Source organism: Anomaloglossus baeobatrachus, chromosome 3, assembly GCF_048569485.1.
Source record: "Anomaloglossus baeobatrachus isolate aAnoBae1 chromosome 3, aAnoBae1.hap1, whole genome shotgun sequence".
Lineage (NCBI taxonomy): Eukaryota > Metazoa > Chordata > Amphibia > Anura > Aromobatidae > Anomaloglossus > Anomaloglossus baeobatrachus.
The window spans coordinates 171,769,862-171,795,880 of record NC_134355.1 but is presented as its reverse complement, the minus strand read 5'-3'; the positions used below and the strand labels follow the sequence as shown (position 1 = coordinate 171,795,880).

The 26,019-nt window shown below is 50.8% G+C and overlaps 1 protein-coding gene across 1 annotated transcript in view; it reads left to right on the top strand.

Annotated features, from left to right (window-relative positions):
• BUB1 (BUB1 mitotic checkpoint serine/threonine kinase) overlaps window positions 1–26,019 on the top strand; it is a 228,455-nt gene that overhangs the window by 71,449 nt on the left and 130,987 nt on the right. Inside the window, exon 10 of the mRNA XM_075339584.1 lies at window positions 16,945–17,058. Within this exon, the coding sequence (XP_075195699.1) occupies window positions 16,945–17,058 (114 nt within the window). The remainder of the gene's footprint in view (window positions 1–16,944; window positions 17,059–26,019) is intronic.

Below are 26,019 nucleotides of genomic sequence, written 5' to 3'. Positions count from 1 at the left end.
AATCGTTCTATTTCTGTAAAAAAATAGACAAACTACACATTTGGTATTGCCACGTCCATAACAAGCCGATCTGTAAAACTGTGTTTTCATCATACAGCTGACAAAAAGTGGGATAAGATGCGATCAAAAAGCCATATATAATTAAAAATAGTAGCGCTGATAACATAATATTGTCCAGCAAAACAACAAGCCGCCATACATCTCAATCAGCGAAAAAATAAGTTATACCTCTCAGTATACATGTGAGGTATCAGTGTACTCAGGAGAAACTGCACAATACAATTTATGGTGCATTTTGTCCTTTTACCCTTGTGAAAATGCAATATTTTGGGTTAAAGTAACATTTTTGTGGGGGAAAAAAAGTTTCATTTTTTTCCTCCTATATTGCTTTAGTTCCTGTGAAGCATCTAAAGGGTTAATAAACTTTTTGAATGTGATTTTTAGTACTTTAATGTGTGCAGCTTTTAGAATGGGGTCCCCTAGGCCTCAAAGTCACTTCAAATGTGATGTGATGCCTAAAAAAAAAAAAGTTTTGGAAATTTTGTTGGAAAAATGAGAAATTGCTGATTAACTTTGAACCCGTCTAACTTCCTGACGGGAAAAAAGACAATTGTTTCCAAAATTGCGCTAATGTAAAGTAGACAAGTGGGAAATGGTATTTAGTAACTATTTCTTTGTCGCTCCATTGGGAGACCCAGACAATTGGGTGTATAGCTTCTGCCTCTGGAGGCCACACAAAGTATTACACTTTTAAAAAAGTGTAACCCCTCCCCTCTGCCTATACACCCTCCCGTGGATCACGGGCTCCTCAGTTTTATGCTTTGTGTGGAAGGAGGCACACATCCACTCATGCATTCTCATACATAGTTATGTCGGATGGAAGAAAAGAGGACCCCGATGGGGTCCCCGGCATGTTCCCTTCTCACCCCACTATGTCGGCGGTGTTGTTAAGGTTGAAGTACCCATTGCGGGTACGGAGGCTGGAGCCACATGCCGTCTCCTTCACCATCCCTTATGCGGCTCTGGGAGAAGTGGGATCCTATACGGTCATCCATGTGCTGGGACCGGAGCTTCTTCACCCCCAGGGACCGGGCCCTGCAACTGGAAGGTACTCTGTGTCCCCATGTGGGGACCGTACAGAGAGGGTCGCACCTTATCCCCGGAAGCCGCGGTAGTTCCGACCGTTGTCTTTTCGGCGGACTTCCGCGCCGACCGTGCCTGCTTGTCGGGCACGGCCTTAAATTAAGTCCCCGGCTTCGCCGCGGCCTAGTCGCGAAAAATCCCGCCCCCGAGCCTGCCTGTCAGGGGTTAGGGCGGGATTGCCGACATGACGTCGGCTTTGAGGGCTGGAGCATCCTGCATGTTTCCCTCCTCCTTCATTGACCATTGTGGGGACTCCAGATTCCCGCTCTTTGCTGGCGCCGCCCTCGGCTCCACACCCCCCCTGAGAGCTCCGGCAGCCATTTTTAACATTCTGCCGGTGGATGCTACTCAGCAGCAAAGCTCTGCAGTTCCGGGGGATCCACGACAGGGAATCTGGAGGACACACTCCGCTCGTTAGCGGTTGGTAAGCCACACCGGTCATGGTGCTGGTCCCCGATGGATGGATGGATGGATGGATGGATGGATGGATGGATGGATGGAGATAGATATAGATATAGATAGATATATATATTATTATATATTCTCTGTTCGGAAAGGCTGTATACCCTTTTCCTATATACCCTCAGTGGTCACTCTCCTAAGAGACAACAGCATGTCGTCCACAAGGAGCAAAGCTACTAAGGCACAGATTTTTTTCGCGGCCTGTACCTCTTGTGGGGCTATGTTGCCTGCGGGATCCACCTACCCTCACTGTGATCAATGCTCGACTCCTGCCACGCTTGCTCAGCCGGAGCCTAGAGCACTTGTGGGCCCCTCGGCTCATGTAGATCCCCCTGCTCCCACTGAACAGGCTGCAGGGACAGAGTCACCGTCGTTGGCCTCTTTCGCTGAGAAACTCTCCCAGTCACTTTCTCAATCCATTGCACAGTCTATGGACAAATGGTCATCTAAGCTCCTTGAAGCTTTGCAGTCCAGACCGGGCCCTTCACAGGCCCCGGCCTCTGTTAGTCTGTCTCCTCCAGGCACTTCTCGGTCCGCGCCGCAGCGCGCTCCCAGGATAGCCCCTAGGCCCCAGGCGGATTTGACTCCAGCCCGGACCGCAGTCCCAGACCGGCTAAGCGGCCTCGCTGGGACTCTTCCCCGGCCTCCTCACGCTGCTCTGGATCCCAGCTTGAGGACTCTCAGGACGACGAGGCGGACGGGGGAGCTCAGGGCTCTGACCCTGACTTCGCCCTTAACCTTGATACCCCTGAGGGGGACGCCTTAGTAAATGATCTTATCTCGTCCATCAACCAGGTGTTGGATCTCACACCACCGCCGCCTCCTGCAGAGGAGTCGGCCTCTCAGCAGGAGAAACACCAATTCCGTTTCACCAAACGTAAGCGCAATAGGTTTTTTGATCACTCTAACTTCAGGGACGCTGTCCAGAAGCCCAGAGCGGTTCCGGACAAGCGCTTTGCTAAACGGCTCACTGACACGCGTTATCCCTTTCCACCTGAAGTCGTTAAGGGCTGGGCACATTCTCCCAAGGTGGATCCTCCAGTCTCTAGATTGGCTGCTAGGTCCGTTGTGTCTGTTGCCGATGGCTCATCCCTGAAGGATGCCACTGACAGACAGAGCTCTTGGTGAAGTCTATTTATGAGGCCACGGGCGCATCTTTCGCCCCGGCCTTTGCGGCCGTGTGGGCTCTTCAAGCAATCTCGGCATGTCTGACTGAGATTAATGCTGTCACGCGGAATTCTGCTCCACATATTTCTTCCTTGACCTCTCAGGCATCAGCATTTTTGTCCTACGCCATGAACGCCGTCCTGGACTCCGCTAGCCGTACGGCTGTAGCATCCGCTAATTCCGTGGCAGTCCGCAGGGCCATGTGGCTGCGCGAATGGAAAGTAGACTCTGCTTCCAAAAGGTTCTTAACTGGTTTGCCTTTTTCTGGCGACCGTTTGTTTGGCGAACGGTTTGATGAGATTATTAAGGAATCCTCGGGAAAGGACTCCTCCTTACCCCAGTCCAAACCTAAGAGACCTCAGTAGAGAAAAATCCAATCAGTTTCGGTCCTTTCGTCTCTCCGCCAAGTCCCAATCCTCTTCGACCAACCGGCCGGAGAAAGGCCAGAGGAACTCCTATGCGTGGCGGTCCAAGTCACGCCCCCAAAAGGCCGCAGGAGGCACTGCCTCAAAGACTGCCTTCTCATGACTCTCTGCCTCATCTAGCCACATCCTCGGTCGGTGGCAGGCTCTCCCGCTTTGGCGACGCCTGGTGGCCACACGTTCAAGACCGATGGGTGAGAGACATTCTGTCTCATGGTTACAGGATAGAGTTCAGCTCTCGACCTTCGGCTCGTTTCTTCAGAACCTCCCCACCCCCCGCACAGGCCGATGCACTTTTTCAGGCAGTGGACGCTCTAAAGAGCGAAGGAGTTGTGATTCCCGTTCCCATTCAGGAACGTGGTCGCGGATTTTACTCCAACTTGTTCGTGGTGCCAAAAAAGGACGGGTCATTCCGTCCCGTTCTGGACCTCAAGCTGCTCAACAGACATGTGAGAACCAGACCGTTTCGGATGGAATCTCTCCGCTCGGTCATCGCCTCGATGTCACAAGGAGACTTCCTAGCATCGATCGACATCAAGGATGCTTATCTCCATGTGCCGATCGCACCCGAACATCGTTTCCTGCGTTTCGCCATCGGGGATGAACACCTCCAGTTCGTCGCATTGCCTTTCGGCCTGGCGACAGCCCCACGGGTTTTCACCACAGTCATGGCATCCGTCGTGGCGGTCCTGCACTCTCAGGGCCACTCGGTGATCCCCTACTTGGACGATCTCCTAGTCAGGGCTCCTTCTCGGGTGGCGTGTCAACGAAGTATTTCCGTCACTCTGGAGACTCTCCAGCAGTTCGGGTGGATCATCAATTTCCCGAAATCCAAGTTGACGCCGACCCGATCACTGACTTACCTCGGGATGGAGTTTCATACCCAGCCAACGTTAGTCAAGCTACCGCGGGACAAACCACTTTCTCTGCAAGCGGGGGTGCAATCACTTCTTCGGAGTCAGTCACACCCCTTAAGGCGTCTCATGCACTTCCTGGGGAAGATGGTTGCAGCTATGGAGGCAGTGCCGTTCGCGCAATTCCATCTACGGCCACTCCAATGGGACATTCTTCGCAAATGGGACAAGAGTTCGGCTTCCCTCGACAAGAACATCTCTTTCCCTTGCAACCAAAACATCACTTCAGTGGTGGCTCCTACCCACATCTATGTCTCGGGGAAAATCCTTCCTACCTCCAACCTGAGCCGTGGTCACCACGGACGCAAGCCTGTCAGGTTGGGGAGCGGTTTTTCTCCACCACAGGGCTCAAGGAACCTGGAATCCAATAGAATCGTCCCTTCAGATCAATATCCTGGAGATAAGGGCAGTATATCTAGCCCTATTGGCTTTTCATCGGTGGCTGGAGGGCAGGCAGATCCGAATACAGTCGGACAACGCCACTGCCGTCGCGTACATCAATCACCAAGGCGGCACTCGCAGTCGTCAAGCCTTCCAGGAAGTCCGGCAGATTCTGCAATGGGTGGAAGTCACAGGCTCCACCATCTCCGCAGTTCACATCCCGGGCGTAGAAAACTGGGAAGCAGATTTTCTCAGTCGTCAGGGCATGGACGCGGGGGAATGGTCTCTTCACCCAGACGTGTTTCGAGAGATCTGTCGCCGCTGGGGAACGCCGGACGTCGACCTCATGGCGTCACGACACAACAACAAGGTTCCGGCCTTCATGGCTCGGACTCAGGATCACAGAGCTCTGGCAGCGGACGCCTTGGTCCAGGATTGGTCGCAGTTTCGACTGCCATACGTGTTTCCTCCTCTGGCGATGCTGCCCAGGGTACTACGCAAGATCCGGTCCGAATGTCGTCGCGCCATTCTCGTCGCTCCAGACTGGCCGAGGCGGTCGTGGTATCCGGATCTGTGGCATCTCGCGGTGGGTCAACCGCTTTTTTCCATCTGAATTCTGTGGCCCTCAACCTGACTGTGTGGCCATTGAGTCCTGGCTCCTAGCGTCTTCAGGGTTATCTCAGGATGTAATTGCCACCATGAGACAAGCCAGGAAGCCAACGTCCGCCAAGATCTATTACAGGTCTTGGCAAATCTTCTTATCCTGGTGCTCTAACGGTTTTCCTCCATAGCCGTTTGCCTTACCCACATTCCTTTCATTTCTACAATCTGGAATGGACAAGGGTTTGTCCCTCGGCTCTCTCAAGGGCCAAGTGTCGGCGCTCTCCGTGTTTTTTCAAAAGCGTCTAGCCAGGCTTCCGCAGGTCCGCACGTTCCTGCAGGGGGTTTGCCACATGGTTCCACCTTACAAACGTCCGTTGGAACCTTGGGATCTTAACAGGGTCCTGCCGCCTCTTCAAAAGCCGCCTGTTGAGCCGCTGCGGGATGTCTCTCCCGTCTTTCCCAGAAGGTGGCCTTTCTGGTGGCAGTCACATCACTTCGGAGAGTGTCTGAGCTTGCAGCGCTGTCATGCAAAGCTCCCTTCCTGGTTTTTCACCAGGATAAGGTGGTTCTGCGTCCTGTCCTGGAATTTCTCCCTAAGGTGGTATCCCCTTTTCATCTAAATCAGGATATCTCCTTGCCTTCCTTTTGCCCTAATCCAATTCACCAGTGTGAAAAGGATTTGCACTCTTTGGATCTAGTGAGAGCACTCCGGCTCTACGTGTCTCGCACGGCGCCCCTGCGCCGTTCAGACGCGCTCTTTGTCCTTGTCGCTGGCCAGCGCAAGGGATCTCAGGCCTTCAAGTCAACCTTGGCTCGGTGGATCAAGGAACCGATTCTCGAGGCCTACCGTACTTCTGGGCTTCCGCTCCCTTCAGGGTTGAAAGCCCATTCTACCAGAGCCGTAGGTGCGTCCTGGGCATTGCGGCACCGGGCGACTGCTCAGCAGGTGTGTCAGGCAGCTACGTGGTCTAGTCTGCACACTTTCACGAAGCACTATCAAGTGCATACCTATGCTTCGGCAGACGCCAGTCTAGGTAGGCGAGTCCTCCAGGCGGCGGTTGCCCACCTGTAAGAGGGGGCCGTTTTTCGGCTCTTTCTATTGAGGTATTGTTTTTTACCCACCCAGGGACTGCTCTTGGACGTCCCAATTGTCTGGGTTTCCCAATGGAGCGACAAAGAAAAAGGGAATTTTGTTTACTTACCGTAAATTCCTTTTCTTCTAGCTCCTATTGGGAGACCCAGCACCCACACCTGTGCCCTTCGGGCTGGTTGTTCTTTTGTGTACACATGTTGTTGATTTGTTCTTTTGGTTCATGGTCTTCAGTTCTCCGAACATCCTTCGGATTGAATTTACCTAGACCAATTTATAAGTTTTCTCCTTCCTGCTTTTGCACCAAAACTGAGGAGCCCGTGATCCACGGGAGGGTGTATAGGCAGAGGGGAGGGATTACACTTTTTTTTAAAAGTGTAATACTTTGTGTGGCCTCCAGAGGCAGAAGCTATGCACCCAATTGTCTGGGTCTCCCAATAGGAGCTAGAAGAAAAGGAATTTACGGTAAGTAAACAAAATTCCCTTTCTTTGTCGCTCCATTGGGAGACCCAGACAATTGGGTGTATAGCTATGCCTCCGGAGGCCACACAAAGTATTACACTAAAAGTGTAAAGCCCCTCCCCTTCTGCCTATACACCCCCCGTGCATCACGGGCTCCTCAGTTTTTATGCTTTGTGCGAAGGAGGCAGACATCCACGCATAGCTCCACAGCTTAGTCAGCAGCAGCTGCTGACTAGGTCGGATGGAAGAAAAGAGGGCCCATAACAGGGCCCCCAGCATGCTCCCTTCTCACCCCACTGTGTCGGCGGTGCTGTTAAGGTTGAGGTACCCATTGCGGGTACACAGGCAGGAGCCACATGCTGTTTTTCTTCCCCATCCCTTAATGGGCTCTGGGTGAAGTGGGATCCTAATCGGTCTCCAGGCACAGGGACCGTGCTCCCTCCGCAGCCCCTGGGAATCTGCTGGATAGGAGCCGGGTATCGTCAGGGACAAGGCCCTGCTACTGTGAGGTACTCTGTGTCCCCGTGGGGACAGCGCATGGAGCGCTTGTGCCATACACATTACAGCACTGCTGGGTGTGTTAGTGCGCCGGGGACTACCGCGCATGGAGCGCTTGTGCCATACACATTACAGCACTGCTGGGTGTGTTAGTGCGCCGGGGACTACCGCGCATGGAGCGCTTGTGCCATACACATTGCAGCACTGCTGGGTGTGTTAGTGCGCCGGGGACTACCGCGCGGCCGCGCTTATTGCCGGCCGCGCTTATAACTTTAGTCCCCGGCTTCTGCGGCCTAGTGTCGTATATTCCCGCTCACAGGCCTGCCAGTCAGGGGAAGGGCGGGACGCTGCACAGATCGTCAGCGCTGAGGGCTGGAGCATACATTAGTATCCTCCTCCCTCCTCACTCAGTACACTGGGGCACTAGATTCCCGCACTTTTCTTGGGCACGCCCACGGTCCCCTCCTCCCCACAGAACGCCGGCAGCCATTCCTGTCAGCGATTCAGACGCTGGAGAGGAGAGACAACACAGGGAGACCCAGGCAGGGAATCTGGTGATCACACAACCGCTCTGAGCGGTCGGTAAGCAGCACCTGTGGTGCTGGCCCCACTGAGTGCCGAAGTGTGTATATATATATATATATATATATATAGGCTATACATTTGCACTGTACGGTCGCTCTGTTGTTTTTTGGCTATATACCCTCCTGGATTGTTCTCAGAGGAGACAACAGCATGTCGTCCGCAAAAAGCAAGGGTGCCAAAGCAGAAGCGTACTTTGCAACCTGTACCTCATGTGCGGCTGTACTACCGGCAGGTTCCACTGACCCTCATTGTGTGCAATGCTCGGCCCCTGTGGCACTTACTCAGCCGGAGCCTCTGCTACAGGTGGCCCAGGTGGAACCACCAGCTACCACTGTCCAGGTGACAGGGACGGAGTTTGCAGCTTTTGCTGACAAACTGTCTGAGAGTATGGATAAATGGTCTGCTAAAATACTAGAAGCCCTACAGTCCAGACCGGTGACTCAGGCCCCGGGCACTGTTAAATCTTTGACCCCTGGTCCCCCTCAATTGGAACAGCAAAGTGCCCCTGGGATGACCCCTAGGTCCCAGGGTGAGGTCTCTGACACGGACCGCAGTCCCAGACCGCCCAAGCGGGGTCGCTGGGAAATTCCCTCCACCTCCTCACACTGTTCAGGGTCTCAGCAGGAGGACTCTCTGGAGGATGAAGCGGAGGTAACAGATCAGGATTCGGATCCTGAAGCCGCTCTCAACCTAGATACACCTGAAGGTGACGCCGTAGTGAATGACCTTATAGCAACCATCAATCAGGTGTTGGATATTTCTCCCCCAGCTCCTACAAATGAGGAGTCAGCTTCTCAGGAGAAATTCCGTTTCAGGTTTCCCAAGCGTACATTGAATACGTTTCTGGATCACTCTGACTTCAGAGAGGCAGTCCAGAAAAAACGAGACTGTCCAGACAAGCGTTTTTCCAAGTGCCTTAAGGATACACGTTATCCCTTTCCCCCTGACGTGGTCAAGGGCTGGACTCCGTGTCCTAAGGTGGATCCTCCAATCTCCAGACTGGCGGCCAGATCCATAGGTGCAGTGGAAGATGGGGCTTCACTCAAAGATGCCACTAACAGACAGATGGAACTATGGTTGAAATCCATCTATGAAGCTACATCTGCCCCGCAAGTGGTGTCCTTAACCACTCAGGCGTCGGCGTTTGCGTCCTACGCCATTAATGCTATCCTGGACTCTGCGAGCCGTACGGCGGTAGCATCCGCCAATTCGGTGGTAGTCCGCAGGGCCATGTGGCTACGTGAATGGAAGGCAGATTCTGCTTCCAAAAAGTTCTTAACCGGTTTGCCATTGTCTGGCGACCGCTTGTTTGGTGAGCGATTGGATGAAATCATTAAACAATCCAAGGGAAAGGACTCATCCTTACCCCAGTCCAGACCAAACAGACCTCAACCACGGAAGGTACAATCGAGGTTTCGGTCCTTTCGGACCGCGGGCAGGTCTCAATTCTCCTCGTCCAAAAGGCCTCAGAAAGATCAGAGGAACTCCGATTCATGGCGGTCTAAGTCACGTCCTAAAAAGACCGCCGGAGGAACCGCTCCCAAAGCGGCCTCCTCATGACTTTCGGCCTCCTCAAACAGCATCCTCGGTCGGTGGCAGGCTCTCCCGCTTTTGCGACACCTGGCTGCCACAAGTAAAAGACCGATGGGTGAGAGACATTCTGTCTCACGGTTACAAGATAGAGTTCAGCTCTCGTCCTCCGACTCGTTTCTTCAGAACATCTCCGCCCCCCGAAAGAGCCGATGCTCTTCTGCAGGCGGTGAGCACTCTGAAGGCGGAAGGAGTGGTGATCCCTGTTCCTCTTCAGCAACGGGGTCACGGTTTTTACTCCAACCTGTTCGTGGTGCCAAAAAAGGACGGATCCTTCCGTCCTGTTCTGGACCTAAAACTGCTCAACAAGCATGTGAAAACCAGGCGGTTCCGGATGGAATCGCTCCGCTCCGTCATCGCCTCAATGTCCCAAGGAGATTTCCTAGCATCAATCGACATCAAAGATGCTTATCTCCACGTACCGATTGCACCAGAGCATCAGCGCTTCCTGCGCTTCGCCATAGGGGACGAACATCTTCAGTTCGTGGCACTGCCTTTTGGCCTGGCGACAGCCCCACGGGTCTTCACCAAGGTTATGGTAACAGTGGTGGCAATCCTACACTCTCAGGGACACTCGGTGATCCCTTACTTAGACGATCTACTTGTCAAGGCACCCTCTCAAGGGGCATGCCAACACAGCCTGAACATTGCTCTGGAGACTCTCCAGAGTTTCGGGTGGATCATCAACTTTCCAAAGTCAAATCTGACACCGGCCCAATCACTGACATATCTTGGCATGGAGTTTCATACTCTCTCAGCGATAGTGAAGCTTCCGCTGAACAAACAGCGTTCACTACAGACAGGGGTGCAATCTCTGCTTCAAGGCCAGTCACACCCCCTGAGGCGCCTCATGCACTTCCTAGGGAAGATGGTAGCAGCAATGGAGGCAGTTCCTTTTGCGCAGTTTCACCTGCGTCCACTTCAATGGGACATTCTCCGCAAATGGGACAGGAAGTCGACGTCCCTCGACAGGAACGTCTCCCTTTCTCAGGCAGCCAAGGCTTCCCTTCAGTGGTGGCTTCTCCCCACTTCTCTGTCGAAGGGGAAATCCTTCCTGCCCCCATCCTGGGCGGTGGTCACGACGGACGCGAGCCTGTCAGGGTGGGGAGCGGTTTTTCTCCACCACAGGGCTCAGGGTACTTGGACTCAGACAGAGTCCTCCCTTCAGATCAATGTTCTGGAGATAAGGGCAGTGTATCTTGCCCTAAAGGCGTTCCAGCCGTGGCTGGAAGGCAAGCAGATCCGAATTCAGTCGGACAACTCCACAGCGGTGGCATACATCAACCACCAAGGCGGGACACTCAGTCGGCAAGCCTTCCAGGAAGTCCGGCGGATTCTGCTGTGGGTGGAAGCCACAGCCTCCACCATATCCGCAGTTCACATCCCGGGCGTAGAAAACTGGGAAGCAGACTTTCTCAGTCGCCAGGGCATGGACGCAGGGGAATGGTCCCTTCACCCGGACGTGTTTCAGGAGATCTGTTGCCGCTGGGGCATGCCGGACGTCGACCTAATGGCGTCCCGGCACAACAACAAGGTCCCGACATTCATGGCACGGTCTCAAGATCACAGAGCTCTGGCGGCAGACGCCTTAGTTCAGGATTGGTCGCAGTTTCATCTCCCTTACGCGTTTCCTCCTCTGGCACTGTTGCCCAGAGTGTTACGCAAGATCAGGGCCGACTGCCGCCGCGCCATCCTCGTCGCTCCAGACTGGCCGAGGAGGTCGTGGTACCCGGATCTGTGGCATCTCACGGTCGGCCAACCGTGGGCACTACCAGACCGACCAGACTTGCTGTCTCAAGGGCCGTTTTTCCATCTGAATTCTGCGGCCCTCAACCTGACTGTGTGGCCATTGAGTCCTGGATCCTAGCGTCTTCAGGGTTATCTCAAGACGTCATTGCCACTATGAGACAGGCTAGGAAACCATCGTCCGCCAAGATCTACCACAGGACGTGGAAGATATTCCTGTCGTGGTGCTCTGCTCAGGGTTTTTCTCCCTGGCCATTTACCTTGCCCACTTTTCTGTCCTTCCTTCAATCCGGATTGGAAAAGGGTTTGTCGCTCGGCTCCCTTAAGGGACAAGTCTCTGCGCTCTGTGTTTTTTCAGAAGCGCCTAGCCAGACTTCCACAGGTACGCACGTTCCTGCAGGGGGTTTGTCACATCGTCCCCCCTTACAAGCGTCCGTTAGAACCCTGGGATCTGAACAGGGTGCTGATGGCTCTTCAGAAACCACCGTTCGAGCCAATGAGGGATATTTCTCTCTCACGCCTTTCGCAGAAAGTGGTCTTCCAAGTAGCAGTCACTTCACTTCGGAGAGTGTCTGAGCTAGCAGCGCTGTCATGCAAAGCCACTTTCCTGGTGTTTCACCAGGACAAGGTGGTTCTGCGTCCGGTTCCGGAATTTCTCCCTAAGGTGGTATCCCCCTTTCATCTCAATCAGGATATCTCCTTACCCTCTTTTTGTCCTCATCCAGTTCACCAATGTGAAAAGGATTTGCACTTGTTAGATCTGGTGAGAGCACTCAGATTCTACATTTCTCGTACGGCGCCCCTGCGCCGCTCGGATGCACTCTTTGTCCTTGTCGCTGGCCGGCGTAAAGGGTCACAAGCTTCCAAATCAACCCTGGCTCGGTGGATCAAGGAACCAATTCTCGAAGCTTATCGTTCCTCGGGGCTTCCGGTTCCCTCAGGGCTGAAGGCCCATTCTACCAGGGCCGTGGGAGCGTCCTGGGCCTTGCGGCACCAGGCTACGGCTCAGCAGGTGTGTCAGGCAGCTACCTGGTCGAGCCTGCACACTTTCACGAAACACTATCAGGTGCATACCTATGCTTCGGCAGATGCCAGCCTAGGTAGGCGAGTCCTTCAGGCGGCGGTTGCCCACCTGTAGGATGGAGCCGTTTACGGCTCTATTATGAGGTATTATTTTACCCACCCAGGGACTGCTTTTGGACGTCCCAATTGTCTGGGTCTCCCAATGGAGCGACAAAGAAGAAGGGAATTTTGTTTACTTACCGTAAATTCCTTTTCTTCTAGCTCCAATTGGGAGACCCAGCACCCGCCCCTGTTCCCTTCGGGCTGTTGTTCTTTGTGTACACATGTTGTTCATGTTGAATGGTTTCAGTTCTCGGATATTCCTTCGGATTGAATTTACTTTAAACCAATTTATAATTTTTTCCTCCTACTTGCTTTTGCACCTAAACTGAGGAGCCCGTGATGCACGGGGGGGTGTATAGGCAGAAGGGGAGGGGCTTTACACTTTAAGTGTAATACTTTGTGTGGCCTCCAAAGGCATAAGCTATACACCCAATTGTCTGGGTCTCCCAATTGGAGCTAGAAGAAAAGGAATTTACGGTAAGTAAACAAAATTCCCTTCTTTTTGTGTGAGATAATTCTCTGGTTTATTGGCATAAAATTTCAAAGTTTGAAAATTTTCATCAAATTTCCATTATTTTCACAAATAAACGCAAAAAATCTCGACATAAATTTACTGCTAACATGAAGTACAATATGCCATGAACAGAGTCTCAAAATCACTGGGATCCGTTGAAGCGTTCCTGAGTTATAACCTCCTTAAGTGACACTGCTCGGAATTGTAAAAAATGTCCAGGTCATGAAGGTGAAAATGGGCTGGGGGGGTGAAGGGGTTAAACGATTTGCAACCAAAGGAATTGAGCAAAGCCTAACCTCAATAACAATATGTGGGAATACTCTGCAAAGGGGCAGCTATTTTAAAGGGGGCTTCCAATTCCACATATCAATGAACCAAAATCTTGAATTGTTAGAAAAAAAACTGCAAAACCAACTTTGTTCAGTGTTCTGTGCCAAGCAATTAACAGTCTTCCTCTACATAAACGCTAAACCCCTTGATTGCCTGCAGTGGTCAAGTGCTTGTTGACATGTCATTTGCTGCACACGTGTGTAGTAAAAAAAAAAGTGGAGAGGTGCTGGCTTATTTTGTTTTTAAACAATGTCTACCTTTTAGGCCATTAAACGGCATTAACAGAAAAACCAATTTAACCCCCTTAAGGACTCAGCCACTTTGTATGATAATTATCTCCGTTTTCAGTTCTGACCGTTTCACTTTATAAGGTCATAACTCTGCAAAGTTTTAATGGATCTCGGTGATTCTGAGATTGTGGGGTTTATTTTATTTTTTTCTTGTGACACGTTGTACTTCATGTTCGTATTTTAAATTTTTGTTTTATTTATTTGCACCTTTTATTTATAAAAATATAAAATTTTGCTAAAAATATTTTGAGCTATAATTTTTCAAGATTTCTACCAACAGTCATGTGAGGGTTTGTTTTTTGCGGGACGAGTTAAAGTTTTTATTGGTACCAATTTAGAGCACATATTGTTTGATCGCTCTTTATTCCTATTATTGGGTTCAGAATGAACAATTCAGAAATTGTTTTTGGGTTTATGGTGTGACCATATGGTAATCGTAAAGAGACCTATTTATTCTTCTGACGGAGCTGGGTGGCAACTTTTTTTTTTTTTTGCAGGAGATGACGTCCAATAATACCATTTTTATTAATGTGTTTTTGATCGCATTTTAGTCCACTTTTATTTTGGAGGTATAATGAAAAAGCATAGCGTAGTTTTTTACCACGTTTTTTTTTTATACACCGTAGGAGTTATAGTGGGACAGTTTTTATAGATCGGCTCATTCCATTCCGTGTATATACCAAATGAGTATCTTTTATTATTCTGATCACTGTTCTCATGTATTGCAATTCCTACGCCCTTTCAGATCACACTGACAGATGGCCTACTAGGTCCTGCCTATGGCACACCATGAGGTCAGTTTTTGACAGGTGCCATGACAACCATTGGCTCCTAGATTTCATCATGGTTGATGGGTGTGTGAGAGCGAACTCCTACCCCCACAACCTCTAAATGCTGCGATCGCTATTGATTACTGCGTCTAGAGCAGGGGTGGGCAATTAATTTTCCCATGGGGCCGCATGAGAAATTGGGATTGGTTTAGAGGGCCGGACTAATATAATTACCTCAGTTCTACCCAATATACTACATCACTACACCCCCTCCATATACTACACCTGTAATAAACTACACCCCTATACACTACACCTGTATTATACTACACTCCCTCCATATACCTGTAATATACTACACCCCCATATACATGTGTATTATACTACACCACTATATAATACACCTCCGATATACTACATCATTACACCCCTATATACTACACCTGTAATATAGTACACCTCCATATAGCACACCTGTAATATACTACATCACTACACCACTATATAGCACACCTGTAATATACTACAACTCCATATAGCACACCTGTAATATACTATATCACTACACCCCTATATACACCTGTAATATACTACATCACTACACCCCATATACTACACCTGTAATATACTACACCTCCATATAGCACACCTGTAATATACTACGCCTCCATATAGCACACCTGTAATATACTACGCCTCCATATAGTACACCTGTAATATACTACGCCTCCATATAGCACACCTGTAATATACTACGCCTCCATATAGTACACCTGAAATATACTACGCCTCCATATAGCAAACCTGTAATATACTACGCCTCCATATAGCAAACCTGTAATATACTACGCCTCCATATAGCACACCTGTAATATACTACGCCTCCATATAGCACACCTGTAATATACTACGCCTCCATATAGCACACCTGTAATATACTACGCCTCCATATAGCACACCTGTAATATACTACACCTCCATATAGCACACCTGTAATATACTACACCTCCATATAGCACACCTGTAATATACTACACCTCCATATAGCACACCTGTAATATACTACACCTCCATATAGTACACCTGTAATATACTACGCCTCCATATAGCACACCTGTAATATACTACGCCTCCATATAGCACACCTGTAATATACTACGCCTCCATATAGCACACCTGTAATATACTACGCCTCCATATAGCACACCTGTAATATACTACGCCTCCATATAGCACACCTGTAATATACTACGCCTCCATATAGCACACCTGTAATATACTACACTTCCATATAGTACACCTGTAATATACTACACCTCCATATAGCACACCTGTAATATACTACACCTCCATATAGTACACCTGTAATATACTACGCCTCCATATAGCACACCTGTAATATACTACGCCTCCATATAGCACACCTGTAATATACTACGCCTCCATATAGCACACCTGTAATATACTACGCCTCCATATAGCACACCTGTAATATACTACGCCTCCATATAGCACACCTGTAATATACTACGCCTCCATATAGTACACCTGTAATATACTACACTTCCATATAGTACACCTGTAATATACTACACCTCCATATAGCACACCTGTAATATACTACGCCTCCATATAGCACACCTGTAATATACTACGCCTCCATATAGCACACCTGTAATATAATACACCTCCATATAGTACACCTGTAATATACTACACCTCCATATAGCACACTTGTAATATACTACACCTCCATATAGCACACCTGTAATATACTACATCACTATACCCCCATATACTACACCACTAGCCTGCACCCCCATATCACACACACTAAACCCCATACAGCCTGCACCCCCATATCACACACACTACACCCCCATATGTCACACACCATGCCCACATATCTCACCCTGCCTGTACCCCAACTTACCCCTCTCAAACACTCTGCACCCCTTCACATCCTTCTGTCAGTCTGCAGCCCTCATATGCACTCACCCTGCAGCCCCCCTCTCCCTCATGTCCCCTCTTTTCTCATTACCAGTCATGTGTCCACATCTCCTTCAGGATTCAGTATCTTTGCTTTCTGCCGGCATCCTGTGTCTCCTCCCACACAGTCACATGGGCGTGACATCATCGCAGGTCCTGCAAGATGCAATATTCCGTCTGCTGTGCTGCTTCTTCTGCCCGGCGGGAACTTTTAAAATGACACACGCAGCGCAGTACTGACGTCAGAGCGCGCGTGTGTCACTGACAATTAGTGCCGGCAGGGAACAGAGGAAAGACTCCTGCGTTCCGCTGCCTGCACTGACTGTGCGGACCTGCACAGGATCTCTCCCTGCTCGGCACGCTGCAGCCCGGCTCCACTGCACCGGCTGAAGACGGGCGGGCCGGTCACAGAGAGCAGGCGGGCCGGATGTGGCCCGCGGGCCGCCCCTTGCCCAGGTCTGGTCTAGAGGTTTAATTAGCCAAGGGCGGCATACATCAGAGTGTGGGGACCGCGGACACTGGTCCTTGCACCTCTTCACGTGCCAGTCAGCTGTCGACATGGATCTGTCACTGTCTGTTTACACACAGTGACCATTTAAACCCATGACGGACTTCGTTCCCGCACCATTACATCCTAACACCTGCTCATGATGTGCTATGTCCGTCATTGGGCGTTAAGGGGTTAAGAATATTAATACTGCTTTGTGTTCAATTTACTGGTATGGTTTGTTGGGTTTTTGTTTACTAGGATTGTCAACAGTCCATTCCTCTAAATCCATCCCCCTTCCCATTTTTCTAGAAACAGGACAGCCTTCTATTCCATTTTCTAATCTTTACATAATCTGAAAATTTGTTATCTGCAGGTTTCATTATGGACATCTTCCAGACTTCCACTGTACCTGATGAAGAGGATGACCATCAGTGTGAAGTTACTGATCCAACTAAGCCAGATATTGAGACCTTGTGTCGAAATGACTGTAAGTTTTATGACAACGCCCTATATATTTTAATAGAAATCCTACAGTGCAGGTGAGCACAATGTGGCAACCTGTCCATCCCATAAACTGGTGTCTTTCAGAATCAATCTATAATTTACTGTGTATACAATCAACATATAATAAAGTCCTACTTATCTATTCATATAAAGCAGTAGTCCTCAACCTTAATTTAAGGGTGCATTTTGGACGTAGCATGCTTCAGCTGCCTCCAAAACGCTGTAATGTACAGTACAAGCACAGTTGATGGATTTCTAGAAATCCCATGCCCACTGTGCGTGTACTGCCCACAGTGTAAACTGACCTGCGGTGTGGCTTTCCGAGCCACAGCATGTCAATTATTTGCTTCGGAGTCGCAAGCATCTACAGCAGGGAGAACAGAAGAGACCACAACTGCCCGAGCCTGGATCATAGGCACGAGCAGCTGCAATCTCCTGCGGAGGAGACTTGTTGCCCCGCAGGTGAGGACCTGCCATGTCTAGGACGCAGCTGATCCTAATTGTGGGCACATACGCCAAGAGCCACATTTAGCTCTGAGAGATGGTCACGAGCCACCTCCAGACACCCCCATCACCAGTAGAATGACAGTCATGCTTTGCTGCCGATATCACGCTGAGATTTTGCCATTCTTACATATAGGCAGTATACTTATATCTAAGGGTTTGTACTTTACCCCCATTCAATATTCTTGTATCAAACACTCCCTCCACGCGATCACATCCAGCTTCCATCTGCCCTCTGACAGTATTATCTTATTACACCCACATCTAATATACAGTTAGGTCCAGAAATATTTGGACAGTGACACAATTTTCGCGAGTTGGGCTCTGCATGCCACCACATTGGATTTGAAATGAAACCTCTACAACAGAATTCAAGTGCAGATTGTAACGTTTAATTTGAAGGTTTGAATAAAAATATCTGATAGAAATTGTAGGAATTGTACACATTTCTTTACAAACACTCCACATTTTAGGAGGTCAAAAGTAATTGGACAAATAAACCAAACCCAAACAAAATATTTTTATTTTCAATATTTTGTTGCGAATCCTTTGGAGGCAATCACTGCCTTAAGTCTGGAACCCATGGACATCACCAAACGCTGGGTTTCCTCCTTCTTAATGCTTTACCAGGCCTTTACAGCCGCAGCCTCCAGGTCTTGCTTGTTTGTGGGTCTTTCCGTCTTAAGTCTGGATTTGAGCAAGTGAAATGCATGCTCAATTGGGTTAAGATCTGGTGATTGACTTGGCCATTGCAGAATGTTCCACTTTTTTGCACTCATGAACTCCTGGGTAGCTTTGGCTGTATGCTTGGGGTCATTGTTCATCTGTACTATGAAGCGCCGTCCGATCAACTTTGCGGCATTTGGCTGAATCTGGGCTGATAGTATATCCCGGTACACTTCAGAATTCATCCGGCTACTCTTGTCTGCTGTTATGTCATCAATAAACACAAGTGACCCAGTGCCATTGAAAGCCATGCATGCCCATGCCATCACGTTGCCTCCACCATGTTTTGCAGAGGATGTGGTGTGCCTTGGATCATGTGCCGTTCCCTTTCTTCTCCAAACTTTTTTCTTCCCATCATTCTGGTACAGGCTGATCTTTGTCTCATCTGTCCATAGAATACTTTTCCAGAACTGAGCTGGCTTCATGAGGTGTTTCTTTGTCGCTCCATTGGGAGACCCAGACAATTGGGTGTATAGCTATGCCTCCGGAGGCCACACAAAGTATTACACTAAAAGTGTAAAGCCCCTCCCCTTCTGCCTATACACCCCCCGTGCTCTCACGGGCTCCTCAGTTTTTATGCTTTGTGCGAAGGAGGCAGACATCCACGCATAGCTCCACAGCTTGGTCAGCAGCAGCTGCTGACTAGGTCGGATGGAAGAAAAGAGGGCCCATAACAGGGCCCCCAGCATGCTCCCTTCTCACCCCACTGTGTCGGCGGTGCTGTTAAGGTTGAGGTACCCATTGCGGGTACACAGGCAGGAGCCACATGCTGTTTTCCTTCCCCATCCCTTAATGGGCCCTGGGTGAAGTGGGTCCCGGATCGGTCTCCAGGCACTGGGACCGTGCTCCCTCCGCAGCCCCTGGGAATCTGCTGGATAGGAGCTGGGTATCGTCAGGGACAAGGCCCTGCTACTATGAGGTACTCTGTGTCCCCGTGGGGACAGCGCATGGAGCGCTTGTGCCATACACATTACAGCACTGCTGGGTGTGTTAGTGCGCCGGGGACTACCACGCATGGAGCGCTTGTGCCAGACACATTGCAGCACTGCTGGGTGTGTTAGTGCGCCGGAGACTACCGCGCATGGAGCGCTTGTGCCATACACACCGCAGCACTGCTGGGTGTGTTAGTGCGCCGGGGACTACCGCGCGGCCGCGCTTATTGCCGGCCGCGCTTATAACTTTAGTCCCCGGCTTCTGCGGCCTAGTGTCGTATATTCCCGCCCACAGGCCTGCCAGTCAGGGGAAGGGCGGGACGCTGCACAGATCGTCAGCGCGGAGGGCTGGAGCATACATTAGTATCCTCCTCCCTCTTCACTCAGTACACTGGGGCACTAGATTCCCGCACTTTTCTTGGGCACGCCCACGGTCCCCTCCTCCCCACAGAACGCCGGCAGCCATTCCTGTCAGCGATTCAGACGCTGGAGAGGAGAGACAACACAGGGAGACCCAGGCAGGGAATCTGGTGAGGGACTCTCTGGAGGATGAAGCGGAGGTATCAGATCAGGATTCTGATCCTGAAGCCGCTCTCAACCTAGATACACCTGAAGGTGACGCAGTAGTGAATGACCTTATAGCGACCATCAATCAGGTGTTGGATATTTCTCCCCCAGCTCCTCCAATTGAGGAGTCTGCTTCTCAGGAGAAATTCCGTTTCAAGTTTCCCAAGCGTACATTAAATATGTTTCTGGATCACTCTGACTTCAGAGAGGCAATCCAGAAAAACCGAGACTGTCCAGACAAGCGTTTTTCCAAGCGCCTTAAGGACACACGTTATCCCTTCCCCCCCGAGGTTGTCAAGGGCTGGACTCAGTGTCCTAAGGTGGATCCTCCAATCTCCAGACTGGCGGCTAGATCCATAGTTGCAGTGGAAGATGGGGCTTCACTCAAAGATGCCACTGACAGACAGATGGAACTATGGTTGAAATCCATCTATGAAGCTATCGGCGCGTCTTTTGCTCCAGCATTCGCAGCCGTATGGGCACTCCAAGCTATCTCAGCTTGTCAGGCGCAGATTAATGCAGTAACACGTACATCTGCCCCGCAAGTGGTGTCCTTAACCACTCAGGCGTCGGCGTTTGCGTCCTACGCCATTAATGCTATCCTGGACTCGGCGAGCCGTACGGCGGTGGCATCCGCCAATTCGGTGGTACTCCGCAGGGCCATGTGGCTACGTGAATGGAAGGCAGACTCTGCTTCCAAAAAGTTCTTAACCGGTTTGCCATTGTCTGGCGACCGCTTGTTTGGTGAGCGATTGGATGAAATCATTAAACAATCCAAGGGAAAGGATTCATCCTTACCCCAGTCCAAACCAAACAGACCTCAACCACGGAAGGTACAATCGAGGTTTCGGTCCTTTCGGTCCGCGGGCAGGTCTCAATTCTCCTCGTCCAAAAGGCCTCAGAAAGGTCAGAGGAACTCCGATGCATGGCGGTCTAAGTCACGTCCTAAAAAGACCGCCGGGGGAACCGCTCCCAAAGCGGCCTCCTCATGACTTTCGGCCTCCTCAAACTGCATCCTCGGTCGGTGGCAGGCTCTCCCGCTTTTGCGACACCTGGCTGCCACAAGTAAAAGACCGATGGGTGAGAGACATTCTGTCTCACGGTTACAGGATAGAGTTCATACATCAAATGCTGGATATTTCTTCCTCGGCTCCTCCAGCCTCTCAGCAGGAGAAATTCCGTTTCAGGTTCCCCAAGCGTACAACGAGTATGTTTCTGGATCACTCAGATTTCAGAGAGGCAGTCCAGAAACACCGAGTTTGTCCAGATAAGCGTTTTTCCAAGCGCCTTAAGGATACACGTTATCCCTTCCCCCCTGACGTGGTCAAGGGCTGGACTCAGTGTCCCAAGGTGGATCCTCCAATCTCCAGACTGGCGGCTAGATCCTTAGTTGCAGTTGAAGATGGGGCTTCGCTCAAGGATGCCACTGACAGACAGATGGAGCTCTGGTTGAAATCCATCTATGAAGCTATCGGCGCGTCGTTTGCTCCAGCATTCGCAGCCGTATGGGCACTCCAAGCTATCTCAGCTGGTCAAGCGCAAATTGACGCACTCACACGTACGTCTGCGCCGCAAGTGGCGTCCATAACTTCTCAAACGTCGGCATTTGCGTCCTACGCTATTAATGCTGTCCTGGACTCTGCGAGCCGTACGGCGGTTGCAGCCGACAATTCGGTGGCAATACGCAGGGCCTTGTGGCTACGGGAATGGAAGGCAGATTCGGCTTCCAAAAAGTCCTTAACCGGTTTGCCATTTTCTGGCGACCGTTTGTTTGGTGAGAGACTGGATGAGATCATCAAACAATCCACGGGAAAGGAAACATCCTTACCCCAGGCCAAACCAAAATTACCCCAACAGAGGAGGGGACAGTCGAGGTTTCGGTCCTTTCGGGGTGCGGGCAGGTCCCAATTCTCCTCGTACAAAAGGCCTCAGAAGGATCAGAGGAACTCCGATCCATGGCGGTCTAAGTCACGCCCTAAAAAGACCGCTGGAGGTGCCGCTACCAAGGCGGCTTCCTCATGACTTACGGCCTCTTCACACCGCATCCTCGGTCGGTGGCAGGCTCTCCCGCTTTTCCGACATTTGGCTGCCACAGGTAAAAGACCGTTGGGTGAGAGACATCCTGTCTCACGGTTACAGGATAGAGTTCAGCTCTCGTCCCCCGACTCGTTTCTTCAGAACATCTCCGCCTCCCGAGCGAGCCGATGCTCTTCTGCAGGCGCTGGGCACTCTGAAGGCAGAAGGAGTGGTGGTCCCCGTTCCTCTTCAGCAACGGGGTCACGGTTTTTACTCCAACTTGTTCGTGGTGCCAAAAAAGGACGGATCCTTCCGTCCCATTCTGGACCTAAAACTGCTCAACAAGCATGTGAAAACCAGGCGGTTCCGGATGTAATCGCTTCGCTCCGTCATCGCCTCAATGTCCCAAGGAGATTTCCTGGCATCAATCGACATCAAAGATGCTTATCTCCACGTACCGATTGCACCAGAGCATCAGCGCTTCCTGCGTTTCGCCATAGGGGACGAACACCTTCAGTTCGTGGCACTGCCTTTCGGCCTGGCAACAGCCCCCCGGGTCTTCACCAAGGTTATGGCAGCAGTGGTGGCAATCCTACACTCTCAGGGACACTCGGTGATCCCTTACTTAGACGATCTACTTGTCAAGGCACCCTCTCAAGGGGCATGCCAACACAGCCTGAACATTGCTCTGGAAACTCTTCAGAGTTTCGGGTGGATCATCAATTTTCCAAAGTCATATCTGACACCGGCCCAATCACTGACATATCTTGGCATGGAGTTTCATACTCTCTCAGCGATAGTGAAGCTTCCGCTGAACAAACAGCGTTCACTACAGACAGGGGTGCAATCTCTCCTTCAAGGTCAGTCACACCCCCTGAGGCGCCTCATGCACTTCCTAGGGAAGATGGTGGCAGCAATGGAGGCAGTTCCTTTTGCGCAGTTTCATCTGCGCCCACTTCAATGGGACATTCTCCGCAAATGGGACAGGAAGTCGACGTCCCTCGACAGGAACGTCTCCCTTTCTCGGGCAGCCAAAGCTTCCCTTCAGTTGTGGCTTCTCCCCACTTCTCTGTCGAAGGGGAAATCCTTCCTGCCCCCATCCTGGGCGGTGGTCACGACGGACGCGAGCCTGTCAGGGTGGGGAGCGGTCTTTCTCCACCACAGGGCTCAGGGTACATGGACTCGGCAAGAGTCATCACTTCAGATCAATGTTCTGGAGATCAGGGCAGTGTATCTGGCCCTAAAAGCGTTCCAGCAGTGGCTGGAAGGCAAGCAGATCCGAATTCAGTCGGACAACTCCACAGCGGTGGCTTACATCAACCACCAAGGAGGAACACGCAGTCTGCAAGCCTTCCAGGAAGTCCGGCGGATTTTGATGTGGGTGGAAGCCACGGCCTCCACCATCTCCGCCGTTCACATCCCGGGCGTGGAAAACTGGGAAGCGGATTTTCTCAGTCGCCAGGGCATGGACGCAGGGGAATGGTCCCTTCACCCGGACGTGTTTCAGGAGGTCTGTTGCCGCTGGGGGATGCCGGACGTCGACCTAATGGCGTCCCGGCACAACAACAAGGTCCCGACATTCATGGCACGGTCTCAAGATCACAGAGCTCTGGCGGCAGACGCCTTAGTTCAGGATTGGTCGCAGTTTCAACTCCCTTATGTGTTTCCTCCTCTGGCACTGTTGCCCAGAGTGTTACGCAAGATCAGGGCCGACTGCCGCCGCGCCATCCTCGTCGCTCCAGACTGGCCGAGGAGGTCGTGGTACCCGGATCTGTGGCATCTCACGGTCGGCCAACCGTGGGCACTACCAGACCGACCAGACTTGCTGTCTCAAGGGCCGTTTTTCCATCTGAATTCTGCGGCCCTCAACCTGACTGTGTGGCCATTGAGTCCTGGATCCTAGCGTCTTCAGGGTTATCTCAAGAGGTCATTGCCACTATGAGACAGGCTAGGAAACTAACGTCCTCCAAGATCTACCACAGGACGTGGAAAATATTCCTGTCGTGGTGCTCTGCTCAGGGTTTCTCTCCCTGGCCATTTGCCTTGCCCACTTTTCTGTCCTTTCTTCAATCCGGATTGGAAAAGGGTTTGTCGCTCGGCTCCCTTAAGGGACAAGTCTCTGCGCTCTCTGTGTTTTTTCAGAAGCGCCTAGCCAGACTTCCACAGGTGCGCACGTTCCTGCAGGGGGTTTGTCACATCGTCCCTCCTTACAAGCAGGGCTGTGGAGTCGGTAAGCCAAACCTTCGACTCCGACTCCGACTCCTCAAATTCTCTTGCACCGACTCCGGCTCCGACTCCGGCTCCGACTCCGACTCCGGCTCCGACTCCGACTCCTACATATATTGCTTATAGTTAGGTGAAAAATTTATTGTAGTACATGAATATGTGTATGTGAACATCAGACATTTAATAATTTTTATGATACAATAATCAAGATATTTGGATAGAACATAAAATATATTTATTGGAATACAACTTTAGAACACAAAAAACTGTAATAAATTGTAAATATGTAATACACTATGTAATATACAGTAGATTACATATATATCTTGTGTGTGTGTATATACACTGTATATATATATATATTATATATATTACATATTTACAATTTATTAGTTTTTTTGTGTTCTAAAGTTGTATTCCAATAAATATTTTATGTTCTATCCAAATATCTTGATTATTGTATCATAAAAACAATTAAATGTCTGATGTTCACATTGTACTACAATAAATTTTTCACTTAAATATAAGCATTATACTAAATGTTATTTAGTAAAATATTCAGCACATTCTGCATTGCACTCCTGTCCCCAATTTATTATATATTTTAGGAGTCGGAGTCGGTGCATTTTATACCGACTCCGACTCCACCAAAATGAGCTCCGACTCCGACTCCACGACTCCGACTCCACAGCCCTGCTTACAAGCGTCCGTTAGAACCCTGGGATCTGAACAGGGTGCTGATGGTTCTTCAGAAACCACCATTCGAGCCAATGAGGGATATTTCTCTCTCACGCCTTTCGCAGAAAGTGGTTTTCCTAGTAGCAGTCACTTCACTTCGGAGAGTGTCTGAGCTAGCAGCGCTGTCATGCAAAGCCCCTTTCCTGGTGTTTCACCAGGACAAGGTGGTTCTGCGTCCGGTTCCGGAATTTCTCCCTAAGGTGGTATCCCCCTTTCATCTCAATCAGGATATCTCCTTACCCTCTTTTTGTCCTCATCCAGTTCACCAATGTGAAAAGGATTTGCACTTGTTAGATCTGGTGAGAGCACTCAGATTCTACATTTCTCGTACGGCGCCCCTGCGCCGCTCGGATGCACTCTTTTTCTTTGTCGCTCCATTGGGAGACCCAGACAATTGGGTGTATAGCTATTGCCTCTGGAGGCCACACAAAGTATTACACTTAAAAGTGTAAGGCCCCTCCCCTTCTGGCTATACACCCCCAGTGGGATCACTGGCTCACCAGTTTTGTGCTTTGTGCGAAGGAGGCAACACATCCACGCATAGCTCCACTTTTTAGTCAGCAGCAGCTGCTGACTATGTCGGATGGAAGAAAAGAGGACACATATAGTGTCCCCAGCATGCTCCCTTCTCACCCCACTGTATGTCGGAGGTGTTTGTAAGGTTGAGGTACCCATTGCGGGTACGGCGGCAGGAGCCCACATGCTGATTCCTTCCCCATCCCTTTTTACAGGGCTCTGGGTGAAGTGGGATTTACCGGTCTCCAGGCACTGAGACCGTGCTCCATCTACAGCCCCTGGAGAAGATGCTGGATGGAGCGGAGTACATCAGGGACATGGCCCTGCTTCCTCAAGGTACTCTGTGTCCCCGTGCATTTGGCGCTCACACCGCAGCATGCTGGGTGTTGTAGTGCGCCGGGGGACATCAGCGCTGCGGCGCCTGTGCCATGGCCTCATTCAGCTTTGCTGAAGCAGGCTCACTTATGGGAATTGGTCGCGCCGGCCGCTGGGACTGCGGCGCGGCTGGCACTTGTAGTGCGCCGGGGACTTCAGCGCGGCCTGCGCTTTTACGGCGGCCGCGCTGATAACTAGAGTCCCCGGCTTTTGCGGCCTGCTTCCGTTCGTTCCCGCCCCCAGACCTGCCAGTCAGGAGAGGGGCGGGACGCTGGCCACTTCCAGGAATCGGTCGCGCCGGCCGCTGGCAGCGGCGCGGCTGGCACTTGTGGTGCGCCGGGGAC